At 36.3% G+C, this 16873-nt stretch overlaps 1 protein-coding gene across 1 annotated transcript in view; it reads left to right on the forward strand.

The window, feature by feature from the left end:
* Positions 1 to 16873, forward strand: part of LOC118858538 (cysteine-rich secretory protein 3-like) — a 38402-nt gene that overhangs the window by 10172 nt on the left and 11357 nt on the right. The window contains exon 4 of the mRNA XM_036769105.1: positions 5891 to 6033. Within this exon, the coding sequence (XP_036625000.1) occupies positions 5891 to 6033 (143 nt within the window). The remainder of the gene's footprint in view (positions 1 to 5890; positions 6034 to 16873) is intronic.

Genomic DNA, 16873 nt, shown 5'->3' on the forward strand with positions numbered 1-16873 from the left:
GATAGCATAATCCATCATGAGTCCTTTGAAGTTGTCTTTGTCCTTGTGTTGTTGAGAGGAGCAAAGTCTGTCAGGGTTGGTCCTCACAGAATCCATATATCTGTGGTTGTGTATAACATTCTCCTGGCTCTGCTCTGCTCGCTCAGCATTATGTCGTGTAGGTTTTTCCAGGTTGTTATGAAGTCCGTATCATCCCCATTTCTTATGGCACAATAGTATTCCATTACCTTCATATACTACAGCTTGTTCAGCCATTCCCCAATTGATGGGCATCCCTTTGATTTCCAATTCTTAGCTACCACAAAAAGAACCACTATTAATATTTTTGTACATATGGGTCCTTTTCCCGCTTGTGTGATTTCTTTGGCATACAACCCTAGAAGTGGTTCCAATCTAATTTTTAAGGTAGTATTTTCTTCAGTGGTCTTTTGGACCTCCTTTGCCATTTGGCTAATTCTGCCTTTCAAGGCATTCTTCTCCTCATTGGCTTTTTGGAACTCTTTTACCATTTGAGTTAGTCTATTTTAAGGTGTTGTTTTCCTCAATATTTTTCAGTATTTTTGGGGTTTCCTTTAGCACTTCATTGACTTGTTTTTCATGGTTTTCTCACCTCATTCTCATTTCTCATCCCAATTTTTCCTCTACTTCTCTAGCTTGCTTTTCCAAATCCTTTTTGAGCTCTTCCATGGCCTGAGACCAGTTCATGTTTTTCTTGGAGGCTTTTGATGTAGGCTCTTTGACTTTGTTGACTTCTTCTGGCTGTATGTTTTGGTCTTCTTTGTCACCAAAGAAAGATTCCAAAGTCTGAGACTGAATCTTGGTGTGTTTTTGCTGCCTGGCCATGTTCCCAGACAACTTACTTCACCCTTGAGTTGTTTTTTCAGCAGGGTATGACTGCTTGTAGAGTAAAAAGTACTTTGTTCTAAGCTTGAGGGGATGCGCCATTGATTTCAGAGCTATTTCTATACAGCCAGCTCTGCCACACCAGCACTCCTTCCCCAAGAACCGCCAACCCGGACCTGACACAAATCTTAAGCAGGCTCTGCACTCCTGCTCTGATCCACCACTTAATTTCTCCCACCAGGTGGATCTGGAGCCAGAAGCAACTGCAGCTGTAGTTCTGTAGCTGCACCATCCCCACTGCCCCAGGGAGGTGGCTGAATCTCAAACTCTTTTCACTCTGTCCCAGTAGCTTTTCCCACTAACCTTCTCTGTTGTCTTTGGCGTTTGTGGGTTGAGAAGACTGGTAACTGCCACAGCTCACTGATTCAGGGTGCTAAGGCCTGTTCTGCCCAGCTCCTGGTCTGGTTGGTCCTGCCACCACCCACGCTGGGCTCCACTCCCCTCCACTCCGTGGGCAATAGACCTCATCCAGCGACAATCCAGGCTGTCCTGGGCTGGATCCCTGCTTCCCTCTGCTATTTTGTGAGTTTTGCAGTTCTAGAATTTGTTCAGAGCCATTTTTATAGGTTTTTGGAGGAACCTGGAGAGGAGCTCACTCAAGTCCCTGCTTCCCTCTGCTATTTTGTGGGTTCTGCAGTTCTAGAATTTGTTCAGAGCCATTTTTATAGGTTTTTGGAGGAACCTGGAAAGGAGCTCACGCAAGTCCTTGCCCCCTTCCATGGTGTTCTTAACAGATCATAATCAATGCTGAAGCCATTGACCATTTACCTCAGGTTGAAGTCAATCCCTCTCTAGCTGAAGCTCCAACTGAAGAAGAGGTTTTGAATGCTGTTAGCCTCATTTCCTGTGGCAAAGCACCTGGTGTTGATTCTGTTCTAGCTGAGATTTACAAGATAGGGGGTCCATTGCTCATACAAAAGCTGACTGAAATTTTCTAGGTTATATGGCAAGAGGAGGTTATCACCCAGGAGTTCAAGGATGTCTCCATTGTTCATCTCTATAAAAGTAAAGGAAATAGATGGTCCTGTGACAATCATGGGGGTGGGGTGGTGTCTCCCTGTTAGTCATTGCTGGCAGGATTCTTGCCGGAGTCCTCCTTAATAGGCTAATCCTTCACCTGGGAGGTGGTCATCTACCTGAGAGCCAGTGTGGCTTCAGAAAGGGCCAAGAAACAGTCTATATGGTGTTTGCTGCCTGACAACTCCAGGAGAAATGCCAGGAGCAGAATAGGGGTCTGTATACAACATTTGTAGATTTGAACAAGGCCTTTGATACTGTTAGTCATCAGGGCTTATGGAAAATTATGTCAAAATTTGGTTGCTTTAAGAAGTTCATCAGCATTGTATATCAATTTTGTGACAGCATGCTTGCCCAGATAATGGACATTCAAGACAATGGACAGTGCTCTCGTGCCTTCCCAGTCACCAATAGAGTGAAACAAGGCTGTATGCTTGCTCTCATGCTTTTAAGCATGTTTTCAGCCATGTTGTCAAATGCTTGCATGAGAATAAAAATGGAATCAAAGTCAGCTACTGCACTGATGGTAAATTCTTCAACTTGAAAAGGCTACAAGCCAAGACCAAAGTGGAGGGAGTGTTTGTGCATGATTTTCTGTTTGCAGATGATTGTGCACTCAGTGCAGCCTCTGAAGCTGAGATGCAAAAAAGTATGGATCACTTCTCTGCTGCTTGTGCTAATTTTGGGCTAACAATTAACACCAAGAAAACACAAGTGCTCCTTCAGCCACCACTACACCCTCCGTATGTGGAACCATCAGTTACAGCAAATGGAGACATTTTGAATTCTGTGGATAAGTTCACTTATCTTGGTAATGTACTTTCCAGAGATGTACACATTGATAATGAGATTGATTCATGCATTGCCAGAGCTAGCTCAGTGTTTGCGAGGCTTCGAAGCAAAGTAGGGGAGAGAAGAGGTATTAGACTGATTACCAAACTGAAGGTCTACAGAGCTGTGGTGCTGACCACATTGTATGCCTGCAAAACCTGGAAAGTCTACCAGTTCCATACCAGCAAACTGAATCACTTCCATTTGAATTTTCTTAGGAAGATTCTGAAGATCACCTGGCAGAAAAAGGTACCAGACCCTGAGGTCCTTACTTGAACTAAAATGCCAAGCATTCAAACTCTGCTTCAGAGAGTGCAGCTGCGATGGGCTGACCACGTTGTTCAAGTGCAAAATGCACACTTGCCAAAAAGACTATTTTACAAAGAACTCACACATAGTGGTCAGCAGAAGTGATACAAGAACACCCTCAAGGTCTCTCTCAAGAATTTTGGAATTGATTGTGTGACATGGGAGACACTGGCACATCACCGCTCACCATGGGGTTCCCACATCAGAGAGGTTGCTGTGTTCTATGAGCAAAGCAGAATTAAAACAGTTCAAAGGAAATGCAGGATGAACAAGTTTTGAATATCCACCCAAAATGTTCACATGGACTATTTGTGCCCAACCTGCAGCAGAGCATTCCAAGCTCGTATTGGTCTGATCAGCCACAATCAGACACATTGAATCTTGACTCAAGCATAGTGATATCATTTTGGTCCTCTTCGAGAATGAAGGACAACAACCAAGACCAAGACATCAATAACTTTACTAGGCATTAATACAGCATACTTTGTTCAATAAATCCTCACTTGACAGTCTTGATTTATAGTTCTTTGCTACAAAAATGTGGACATAAATATGAGAATATATAGGTCCTTTCCTTATCTCTTTGACTTCTTTGAGGTACAATAGTAGTATAGGACTCAAAGTTATAGAAAGTTTCAGAGGCTTCTTAGATGTACTTACAAATTGCTTTCCAGTATAGTTGGACCAGCTCACAGCACCAAGAAGAGTACAATAGTATGTGTTTCTTCTCACATCTCCTCTAACAATTATAATTTTCCTTTTGGATATCTTTATTATCTGCAACAATATGATGAGTGAGAATCTGAATATCATTTTAAATGCATTACTATTATTATTGATCATTTGAGGCATTTTCCCAGTGGTTTTGATAGCTTATATTTCCTGTGAAAACTGTCCATTCATATCTTTTGGCCACTTACCTATGGGAGAAAAGCTCTTGTTGCTGTATGTATGTATCATGTCCTGATATATCTTGTATGTCAGAATTTTATTTAAAAAATTTGTGGCATATTTCTTGTGTTTTTTTTGCTACAAATTTGCTTGGGGGAGGTTGCAGTGAACTATAGCTCTTGTAATGGTAATAGCATTTATTCTGTTTGTGAAAAATGTTCAATTTTATGCAAGAAAAATTATCCCTTTAATTTTCTGAGATAATTTTCATCCAGTGTTTGGTCAACCATTGTTCCCTTATCAATAACTGTGAGAATTATCTTCACTTTTCCTCTACTGAGTTTTATTAAATTATCTTTTAGATTATCATATGTCCAGGTGGTGGTATTTTTGCTTGTCACATGATATAATGGTGTAAACTGAATTTCTTCCAGATTGCTTTCCTATTATCCCAACAGTTTCTGTATAATAAGGCTACTTTAACCTGATATTTGATGACTTACGATGTTTGAATAATTTGCTGCTATATTTTTTTTTGCTTCTGGGTTTGACCCTTTGAATTTGAAGATATGTGGGTAGAAAGTGTTAAGGTCAACAGTGATTATATGTAGACAAGTTTAGATGATCATTCTACACTCATTTTTTATTGAATACCCTTTTTTTAATTCATTTTCATCTCAGGTTCTAAGGTTTTCAAAGGAGTATGATCGAATTTCCACATTAATTTCTAAAACTACATCTTCTCTCTCATTAATTACTGGTTGTGGAAGCCAACTTCAAATTATATTTTAATTATATTATTAATATAAACACTAATTATTTAATAAATTAGAAAAAAAGTTTCTCAAAATGTTTGCTCATCTTTCTCTGCCTATCCCTCTTCATCTCTCACATTGTCTTCCCTCATAGATACAGACATAGAGGTAGATAGTTTTACATATTGTATATATATATATATATATGTGTGTGTGTGTGTGTGTGTGTGTGTGTGTGTGTGTGTGTGTGTATGGATATGTAGATATATCTATGTCTAGCTACAGACCAAGATTTAAAAAGATCTAGATGAAAGTTTAAATCTTAGGATAGTTCTAAATATAGCCAATATAGATATCAAAAATCAATAAACATTAATAAAATGCCTACTATGTGCCAGACATTGTGCTAAGTGCTGGGGATACCAAAAAAAGGCAAAAGAGAGTCCTACCATCAATGAACATATAATCCAATATGAAATAAAATGTGTGAACAAATATATACAAAGCAAGCTATATACAGAATGAATAGAAAATAATTAACAGAGGGAAGGCAATGTAAATAAGAGGGGTTGGGGAAGGCTTCTTATAGAAAATGAAATTTTATTTGGGAAGTTGTCTGGTAAAAATTAACATATAATAAAATGCAGTACATGCAATGTATGTATGCAGGTGTGTATTGAGAGAGGCAGAGACAGAGAGACTATAGCAAAGCCACTCCAATATCCAATCTCTTAGGCCTGAATACACATCAATAATATTGACTATACTTTTAACAGTATATTTAAAAAATTTACAAAGTATTCATTGTGAGAAAAATCAAAGCACTAGTTATTTCTACCTATCATTATAATTGCTGTTTTCAGACAACACAATCCCACTTTTCAGTTTTCTCAAGATACCAATCACGATCTTTTTTCCCAGAATTTTCTCATGTTTCTCATCACTACAAAAGTGAAATATTTCTCAAAATATCAGTTCTCCTCATCTTGTTTCTTTAATTCCTCTCTTAAACCTTAAAACTTAAAAAAGAAATCATCTCTCCAGAATAACAATTAAAATGTCTGCCTCTCAAGAGGTTATTGCCTCAAAGACATAGGGAAAGAATTTATATTTGTGAGAGAGGCTATTTAAGGTATGGTTAGAAATATTATTTTTCCATCATAAATGGTCCACTTTCTTTTCAGGGACCGTATGTGGTGAAAATCTCTTTATGTCAAGTGCCTCCCTCTCATGGACAGATGCTGTCCAAGCTTGGTATGATGAATATAAACATTTTGAATTTGGAAAAGGATCAACTACAGGTGAAGCCGTTGGACATTATACCCAGGTAAGGAACAGAAATAATTTGGAAGATTGATTATTTTCAGTAGGCTACAATAGTACAGTAAAACAAATCCTAAAGATTTAAGTTTGAATTTTGACTCTACCACTTTCTATATGACTTTAAATGAATCAATTAACCTCTCTGAGCCTTAGTTTCCTCACTTGTAAAAATGAAGGGATTGAACTAGATGAGTTTTAAGTTTATGTTTCCAGGAATAGATGTCTTAACCTAATCAAATAGATTATTTTTTGTTTTTTACATCATTTTTTAAAACTATCACAGTCATTCTTCATAATGAGAATAATGTAAGCCTTATATATATTAGAAAGCCTTATTGAAGTAAAGTATATTAACCTCATTTTAAAATAAAAGGTCTGATGATCTCCCCTCCTCCAACTTTTTTTTACTGACATCATGCAATTTAGTCCCTTATTTTTATCATTTGAAATTGTTCCATTCATAAAAATATGGGGCCTCCCTTCTTTGGAGAGGTGGTAAACTATGGATATGGAAAAACTGTATATACTACCACTTTCAGTTGATATGTTAGGTTTTACCAACTATTTTATGTGTACATATCTGTGTGTCTGTGTATGACAATTGGAGGGATGTATTTTGAAATAAAGGTCATGGAAACAAAACATATAAATAAGGCATTTTTAAAGATTCACTACTAACTGTGAAAAGAGTAGTTTTGATTGAGTGTTTCTCTTGGAGATTTGATTTTGAGGGATACCAGATTGAGTGGAAGATGAGTAGGTGAAAGTGCTAAATGTAGATTTCTTTTTTTTTCAGTTTGGCTATAAGAAGGAGGAGAGATTTGGAATAATAGCTTGAGGGGAGTGGATTTATCAAAGGAAGATTCTTTAAGAATGGAAGAAATACTGAACTTTTTATGAATAAGGTAAAGAGCTAGTTGAAAGAGATAAAAAGTGAGAAAATGATTGAAGTAGCAAAATACCTGAAGATATGGGAGAAGATGGGATAAAAAAATACCAAGTAGAGGGTTTGACCTTGGAAAGGAGGAGATACTTTTTTGTAAGAGATGGAGTAAATAGTGAGAAAATCAGTGAAGTATTTGAGTTGTGGTCTGTGTTTTGAGGATGGGCAGGAAATTAGCATCGAATGGCCTCTGCTTTGTTCATATAAAAGTCAAGACCTGACTAAAGTCAAGGGGTGATGTAGGAGGCTTGACTACAGAAGAGAAGGTTTAAAACAGTTACTCTGGGGAATGTGAGAGTCAATTATGAAAAGCTCAGAAGAGCACCTAGCAGCAATGGAGAACCAGTTGAAATTGAATAACAGTGATGTTGTTGTTCTCTTTATGGATTCAGTCGATGACATTTGATAGGCTTCGAGTATACGCAGAAAAGCTGCTTGGGGAGTTCTGTAGGAGAAGGAATGAGACAGGAAACCAGAACTGAGGTTTCATGACATAAGAATGATAGTAGGGCAAAACAGAAAGAGATTAAAGAAAAGAGTGTACAACGGAACTGATCAATCTACAAAGGGAGGAAAGGGTGACTAATAGTAGTGAAATAGGAGAGCAAGAAGGGTTGGAATGACAAGAGGCCAATTGAGAATTAAGACAGATATACGCTCGACTTGAGACCTCCAACTTTTTAAGTGCTATTTGCACTTACTTAGCACAATACAAACTAATATAGTAAAGTTTAAATATCTATATCAGTGAAATTGATGACAGTTCTTTGGGATTTCTGTTCCATTTCACATGCTTTTAAATTGATCTACAGATGATGTGGTCTAGGTGGGTCTCATACCAAGATTTTTAGGTTCTTTCTCTTCTCCACTGTTGTTCCACCTTTTGTGACACAAAACCACAACCATTATTTTCCTGTATGATTGGGCAGAAGAATTCCAATCAATCAGTTTTGTTCAGATAAGTTGATTAAATTACATAAAAAGGGTAAAGTAACAAAGAAAATTAAATGTTAAAGTCTCAAATGAAGCCTAAAGAGCCTAAAGCTTTACTTTTTTAAACTTTTTTACAATTCTTAAATAAAAATTAATGGAATCAGAATTGACAAATTCCATGACCAAAAAAATGCTCATTTTCCTAATGGCCCTTAAAAAAGTGAGACACAGAAGATGGAATTAAGATAGCAGAGTGAAATCAACATTTTGCCAATTCTCCCAATATACCACCTCCAAAAAACAAAAGTGTCTTTAAAAAATGCATCAAACCAAATTTTGTGCTGGAAAACCAATTTTAAGTCATTATTCCATTTGAGGGAAGTTTAGGAAAACAGAAAGAGGAATCCACACATATTGAGGTAGGGACTGCCTAGGAGTGTGGTGTGAGGCAGAAGTAGCACTAATAGTTGTGGTAACATGGTTGGTGGTGTCAGTGGCAGAAACAACGAGCAGACTTATACCAGGGACCGTAAGGTGACTGAACACTTGGTCACAGCAAGTTCTAAGGGAAACCTTGTACAAGCAATGAAAGCAGAAACAGGTGCAGTCTGGCAGCTCTGTTGCCCATTACTCTTTTTCAGGATGTGGTTCCAGGGCAGGAAGGGGAATGGACATGGTTGTAAGTGAACTGGGCCCTACTTGGGTAAGAACTAGGATACAGATCAGGAAGGCTGTAAGGAGACTTCTCTGTGGATTATATCACATTGGAAGCACTGAAAGCTTACAGCCTCTCAGTAAGCTGTGAAATCAGCAAAAGGATATAAAAGAAGCTCAGGCTAAACATCCCCCCACCCTGAGAGGTGAGTAGGGCCCAATGCTGGCACTAAAGTCAAGTCCAAAGAAGAATAATATCCAAATAAAGCCCACAGTCAAGAAATAGCTAGAAAAATGGAAATCAAAAACAGAACCTGACCATAGAAAAGCTTCTTTGGTGACATGGTAGTGACAGCTAGGTGGAACAGTGAATAGAGCACCAGGCCTGCAGGCAGGAAGACTCATCTTCCTGCATCCAAATCTGGTGTCCCTCAGACACTTAATAGCTCTGTGACCTTTGGCAGGTCACTTAACCCCATTTGCCTCAGTTTCCTCATCTATAAAATGAGCTGGAGAAGAAAATAACAAACAGTATTTCTGCTAAGAAAACCTTAAGCAGAATGATGAAGTCAGACACAACTGAAAATGACTGAACAACAATAAATGGTGATAAGGAAGCTCTAAGCACAAACTCAGAAGAAGATAATGACTTGAAAACATCTATAAGCAAAGTCTTTTTAAAAATGTGGCTTGGACATAAGTGCAAAAAATTCCTAGAAAAGCAAAAAAAAAGATTAAAAATAGAGAAAAAATGTTTTAAAATTAAATAAGGTCAGTAGAGGGAAAAGTGGGAAAAGAAATGGGAACAATATAAAAAATTATGAAAAGAGAAATAACAACTTAATTTTTAAATTTATTTTTCATTTTTAGTTTATAAAACTCAGTTCCACATGTTAGAACCACAGGATAAACTAGAAATTGAAAGAATCCATCAGTCATTTTCTGAAAGAAAACCAAAGGATGAAAATTCACATAAATATTAGAGCCGAAATCCAGATCTCCCAGTTTCAGGACAAAATATTTCAAGTAGCCAGAAAGAAATAATTCAAATTCTGTAGAGACATAACCAGGATTGCAAAAAATTTAGTAGCTACCATGATAAAGGAGTGGAGGGCATGGAATATAATATTCCAGATAGTGAAGTACCTAAGATTACAACCAAAACTAATCCATCCAGCAAAACTGATAATAATCTTCCCAGGGGGAGAAGACAAGGGCCCTTAATGAAATGGAGAGCATAATAGATTACAAAACAAATTCCAGGGTGGCACAGCCAAGATGGGGATGTGAAAGGAAGGACTACTGGAGCTCTCTCACAAATTCTTAGAGGAGAAGCTAAGGGAGTTACAGGAAGAAATAGACAGCAAAACAATAGTAGTGGGTGACCTTAACATCCCCCTCTCTGAACTTGCTAAATCTAGCCTCAAAATAAACAAGAAAGAAGTTAAGAAGGTGAACAGAATTTTAGAAAAGGCAGATATGATAGACCTCTGGAGAAAACTGAATGGGGATAAAAAGGAATAGACTTTCCTCTCAGTGGTACATAGCACATACTCAAAAATTGACCAAATACTAGGGCATAAAAACCTCACAATCCAGTCCATAAAGGCAGAAATAGTCAAAGCATCCTTTTCAGACAGTAATGCAATAAGAATTATTTCTTATAAAGAACCATGGAAAAATAAACTAAAAATTAATTGGAAACTAAATAATCTAATTCCAAAGATTGAGTGAGCCAAAGAACAAATCATAGAAACAATTAATAACTTCATTCAAGAGAATGACAATAATGAGATGACATACCAAAACTTATGGGATGCAGCAAATGCACTTCTTAGGGGAAGTTTTATGTCTCTAAATGCTTACATGAATAAAACAGAGAAAAAGAAGAACAATAAATTAGGCATGCAACTGAAAAAGCTAGAAAAATAACAAATTTAAAATCCCCAATTAAATACCAAATTATAAATACTGAAAATCAAAGGAGAGATTAATAATACTAAAATCAAGAAAACTAGTAAAACAATAAATTAAACCAAGAGCTGGTTTTATGAAAAAAAACAATAAAATTGATAAACCTTTGGTCAATTTGATTAAAAAAAAGAGGAAAACCAAATTACCAGTATCAAAAATGAAAAGGGTGAATTCACCTCTCAAGAAGAGGAAATTAAAACAATAATTAAGAATTATTTTGCCCAATTGTATGCCCCTAAATTTGACAACCTTAGGCAAATGGATGAATATTTACAAAAATATAAATTGCCCAGGTTAAGAGAAGAGGAAATAAAATACCTAAAAAACCCCATCACAGAAAAAGAAATTGAGCGAGTCATCAATGAACTCCCCCCAAAAAAAATCTCCAGTGCCAGATGGTTTTACACGTGAATTCTATCAAACATTTAAAGAACAATTAATTCCTATACTTTATAGACTATTTGGGAAAATAGGTGAAGAAGGAGTCCTACCAAATTCTTTTTATGACACATATATGGTACTAATACCTAAACCAGGAAGAATCAAAACAGAGAAAGAAAATTATAGACCAATTTCCCTAGTGAATATTGATGCAAAAATTTTAAATAAAATATTAGCAAAAAGATTGCAACACCTTATCACAAGAATAATACACTACAACCAGGTAGGATTTATTTTAGGAATGCAAGGCTGGTTTAATATTAGGAAAACTATCAGCATAATTGATCATATCAACAACAAAACTAGCAGAAACCATATGATCATCTCAATAGATGCAGAAAAAGCCTTTGACAAAATACAACACCCATTCCTATTAAAAACACTAGAAAGCATAAGAATAAAGGAAGCCTTCTTTAAAATTATAAATAGCATCTACATAAAACCATCAATAAGCATTATTTGTAACGGGGATAAGCTAGATGCATTCCCAGTCAGATCAGACATGAAACAAGGATATCCATTATCACCCCTATTATTCAATTTGGTACTAGAAATATTAGCTGTAGCAATAAGAGAAGAAAAAGAAATTGAAGGAATTAGAATAGGCAAAGAAGAAACTTTATTATCACTTTTTGTAGATGATATGATTATTTACTTAGAGAATCCTAGAAAATCAAGTAAAAAACTACTTGAAATAATAAACAACTTTAGCAAAGTTGCAGGATATAAAACAAACCCACATAAATCCCTGGCACGCCTATACATTACTAACAAAGCCCAACAGCAAGAGAAAGAGAAATTCCATTTAAAGTTACTGTAGACAATATAAAATATTTGGGAGTCTATCTTCAAGAACAAACCCAGGGCTTATATGAACATGATTATGAAACCCTTTTCACAGAAATAAAGTCAGATCTAAATAAATGGAAAAATATCAGTTCCTCATAGTTAGGCTGAGCTAATATAATAAAAATGACAATTTTACCTAAATTAATTTACTTATTCAGTTTCATACCAATCAAACAACCAAAAAATTATTTTACAGAGCTGGATAAAATAATAACAAAATTCATCTGGAAAAACAAGAGGTCAAGAATATCTAGGGAATTACTGAAAAGAAATGCTAGGAAAGGTGGCCTAGCCATACCAGATATTAAACTGTATTATAAAGCAGCAGTCATCAAAACTACTTGGTACTGGCTAAAAAACAGAGTGGTGGATCAGCGAAATAGGTTAGGTACACAGTTGTCAATGACTATAGAAATCTACTCTTTGATAAACCCAAATAATCCAGCTTCTGGGTTAAGAATTCCCCATTTCACAAAAACTGCTGGAAAATAGTAGGGCAGAAACTGGACACAGACCAATATCTTACACCATATACCAAAACAATGTGTTTGTGATTTGGGAATAAAGGCTGATATTATCAGCAATTTGGGAAAGCAAGGAATAGTTTACCTGTCAGATTTATTGGAAAGGAAAGAATTTATGACACAAGAGATAGAGAGCATTACAAAATGCAAAATGGATAATTTTGATTATGTTGAACTGAAAAGTTTTTGCATAAACAAAGCCAATGCAACAAAGATTAGGAGGGAAGCAGAAAATTGGGAGAAAATCTTTACAACTAGTGTCTCTGATAACAGCCTCATTTCTAAAATATACAGGGAACTGAGCCAAATTTATGGGAGTACAAGTCATTCCCCAATTGAGAAATGGCCAAACATATGAACAGGAAGTTTTCAGAGGAAGAAATTAAAGATATCTATAGCCATATGAAAAAATGCTCTAAATCACTACTGATTAGAGAAATACAAATGAAAACAACCTTTAGGTACCACATCTCTCCTGTCAGATTGGCTAACATGACAAAATAAAAAAATGATAAATGCTGGAGAGGATGAGGGAAAATTGGAACACTGTTATATTGCTGGTGGAGTTGTAAATTGATCCAGCCATTCTGGAGAGAAATCTGGAACTATGCCCAAAGGGCTATAAAAATGTGCATACCCTTTGACCCAGCAATACCACTTCTAGGGCTGTATCCCAAAGAGATCACACAAATGGGAAAGGGACCCATATGTAAAAAATATTTATAGTGGCTCTTTTTGTTATAGCAAAGAATTGGAAATCAAGGGGATGCCCATCAATTGGGGAATGCCTGAACAAGTTGTAGTAATATGAATGTAGTGGAATACTATTGTGCGATAAGAAATGGGGAAGATACGGACTTCATAATAACCTGGAAAAATTTACATGATATAATGCTGAGTGAGTGGAGCAGAACCAGGAGACCATTATTCACAACCACAAATATATGAATTCTGTGAGGACTAACCTTGATAGACTTGGATCTTCTCAGCAATACAAGATTTTAAGACAACTCCATAGGACTCATGATGAAGAGAGCTACATTTAGAGAAAGAACTATGGAGTCTGAATTCAGATTCAGGCAAAGTATTTGCTCTCCTTTTTTTTCTTTTGTTTTTGTTTTTTTGTTTTTGATTTTTCTTTCTCATGATTCATTCCATTGGTCATAATTCTTCTTTACAATTTTACTATTATGTAAATAAGTTTAATGCAAAGTTATATCGGTTATATAGAAGATATATCAGATTCCATGCCGTCTTGGGGGAAAAGAAAATCTGTAACTCAAAATCGTGAGAAACTGAGTGTTGTACACTAAAAATAAAAAATCTTAATTAAAAAAAAATAAAAAGGGATTGGGGACAGAGTCTAGACCTGGAATTTTATTAGAATAGAGAACTCTATATTAGGAAACTCCCTCTTTCACTGCAAGACATCACCTTCTCTTTAACTTAGAGTCTTTGAGAATTGAATGAAGCCCTGAGAGGTTCAGTGACTTGCTCACAGTCACGAAGAGAGGATGTATCTAATGCAGGATTTGAATTCAGTTCTTTCTGCCTTTGAAGTTGAATTTTTATCCACTGTAGCATATTAGCTCTCTAACATTTTTTGAATATGATTTCAAATAATGTGTCCAAATACAATTTATATTTAAAAAAAGAAAACAGAATCCAATAATCTGTTATTTACAAGAGATACGCTTGTACAATTTATCCATAAGACACATACAGAGTTAAAGTAAGGTGCTAAAGCAGAACCTCTTATCCTTCAGTTAAAGTTAAAAAAGAAAAAGAACAACAACAACAACAATAAGAAGGCAGGAGTGGCAATCATAACTTCAAACAAAGCAAAAGCAAAAATAGACCTAATTTAAAGAGATAAATAAGGAAACTATATTTTTCTAATGTACCTTTTTTGTACCAAATTACAATAGAAATACTCAGATAAAAATTAATGAAATTAGAAAGCAGAAAACCAATGGCTGGCCCCCCAAAAATGACTAGTTTAATGGAAAATGGGTTGGTTAAATAAAAAGCCTTTGAAACATAAATTAAAAATTAATCTCAAACCAAATAATACTAAAGAATGAATGAGTCAAAGAACAAATCATAGAAACAATCGATAATTCCTTTTAAAATATTTTTATTTAGTCTTTTATCTTTCTCCAGTTAAATGTAAAAACATTTTTAGCATTCATTTTTAAAACTTTGAGTTCCAAATTCTTACCTTTCTTCCTTCCCCATCACCTTTCATTGAGAAGGAGAGCAATTCAATATAGGCTATACAGGCATAATCTTAAAAACAATTCCATAATAGTCATGTTGTGAAACTGTATTTCCCTCTGTCCTATTCCCCACCTATTCTATTCTTTCTCTCCTTTTACCCTGTCCCTCCTCAAAAAGTGTTGTGCTTCTGACTAGCCCCTCCCCCAATCTGCCCTCCCTTCTATCACCAAAAGTGTATGCTATTTTCTCTTTGAGACAATTCTGATGAGAGTAAGATTCACTCACTCTCCTGTCCCTCCCCCATCTTTCCCTCCAGTGTAAAAGCCTTTTCTTGCCCTTATATATGAGGCAATTTACCCCATTCTGCCTCTCCCTTTATCTTTCTCCCAATATATTCTTCTCTCACCATTTAAGTTTATTTTTAAGATATCATCCTTTCATATTCAACTAACAAGTATACCTTCTATTTATATACTCCTAACTAATAATGAGAAAGGTCTCATAAGTTACAATTATCATCTTCCCCTATAGAAATGTAAGCAGTTAAATAAGTCCATTATGATTTCTCTTTCTTGTTTACCTCTTTATGGTTTTTTTTTTTGAGTGTTGTATTTGAAAGTTGAATTTACCGTTCAGCTCTGGACTTTTCTCAAGGATGCCTGAAATTCCTCTATCTCATTGATAATCCATTTTGCCCTCTAAAGTATTATACTCAGTTTTTCTGTGTAGATGATTCTTGGTTGTAATCCTAGCTCCTTTGCCCTCTGGAATATCATATTCCAAGCCTTTCAGTCCTTCATGTAGAAGCTGAAAAATTTTGTGTTATTTTGATTGTGGCTCCATGATGCATGAATTGTTTCTTTCTGGCTCCTTGCAATATTTTCTCATTGACCTGTGAACTCTGGAATTTGGCTATAGGATTCCTGGGAGTTTCATTTTAGGATCTTTTCAGGATGTGATCAGTGGATTCTTTCAATTTCTATTTTTCCTTCTGGAATATCAGTTTTCCTTGATAATTTCTTGAAAGATGATGTCTAGACTCTTATTTTGATCATGGCTTTCAGGTAGTGCAATTTTTAAATTATCTTTCTTGGGTCTATTTTCCAGGTCAATTGCTTTTCCAATGAGATATTTCACATTGTCTTCTATTATTTTTTCATTCTTTGGTTTTGTTTTATTTTTTCTTGGTTTCTTATAAAGTCATTAGCTTACATTTGCTCCATTTTAATTTTTAAGGAATTATTTTCTTCAGTAAGCTTTTGGATCTCCTTTACCACTTTGCATAGTCTGTTTCTTAAGGTGTTATTTTCTTCAGTATTTTTTGTGTCTTCTTTACCTAGCTGTTGACTTTTTTCATGATTTTCTAGTATCACTCTCATTTCTCTTCCCAATTTTTCTTCTGTCACTCTTACTTGATTTTCAAAATCCTTTGTGAGCTCTTCCATGACCTGAGACCAATTCATATTTTTCTTGGAGGCTTTGGATATAGGAGTTTTGACTTTATTGTGTTTTTCTGAGGGTGTATTTTGATCTTCCTTGTCACCATAGTTACTTTCCATAGTCAGAGTTTTTTCCCATTGTTTGCTCATTTTCCCAGCCCATTACTTGACTCTTTGACTCTTTGTTAAGGTAGGACTCTCCTTCTAGGGTGAATGGCAAACTGTCCCAAGCTTCAGGGATTTTGTGAAGCTGTTTTCAGAGATAATTCTAGGCACCTGTAAGTTTTCAGTTTTTCCAAGGTGGTAGGATCTAATGAGCAGTATTTACTACTCTCCTGCCCTGTGCTCTAGTCTATGAGTGATCAAAAGCACGCTTTTCTGCCCTAGAATGGTGAGCAGGGTCCCCTCTCCACTGTGGCCACAAGCACTGGTGTGTTACTGCTCTTCCTCACCCTGGGATTGCTACCCAGGACTGTGGCTCAAATCCAAGTATGGATCAATCATTAGAGTCCTGCCCCAGTGCTACCAAAAAGACCTCTGTTATCTCCTTCTACCCAGTTGTTCAACCTGGACTGAGAGCTCCAGAAACAACCCCGACCCTGCCACTGCATATTCCCAAGTCCTGCTTCTGTTGCTGTGGCTGGGGCTGTGCTGGCACAACCTGTGCTGGACTATACTCCACTCTCACCCAAATTTGACAGATCTTTCCTGCTGACCTTCTAAATTGTCTTTGGTGTCTGTGGGATGAGAGGTCTGGAAACTGCCACTGCTGCCACTGATTCAGTAACCCTGAGGCCTGCTCCAGGTTTGCTTGGGCCAGTCTGTGCTGGTGCAGCCTTGTGCTTGACAATGTTCCTCTCTCACCCT

The sequence above is a fragment of the Trichosurus vulpecula genome, chromosome 7 (genome assembly GCF_011100635.1).
Source record: "Trichosurus vulpecula isolate mTriVul1 chromosome 7, mTriVul1.pri, whole genome shotgun sequence".
NCBI lineage: Eukaryota > Metazoa > Chordata > Mammalia > Diprotodontia > Phalangeridae > Trichosurus > Trichosurus vulpecula.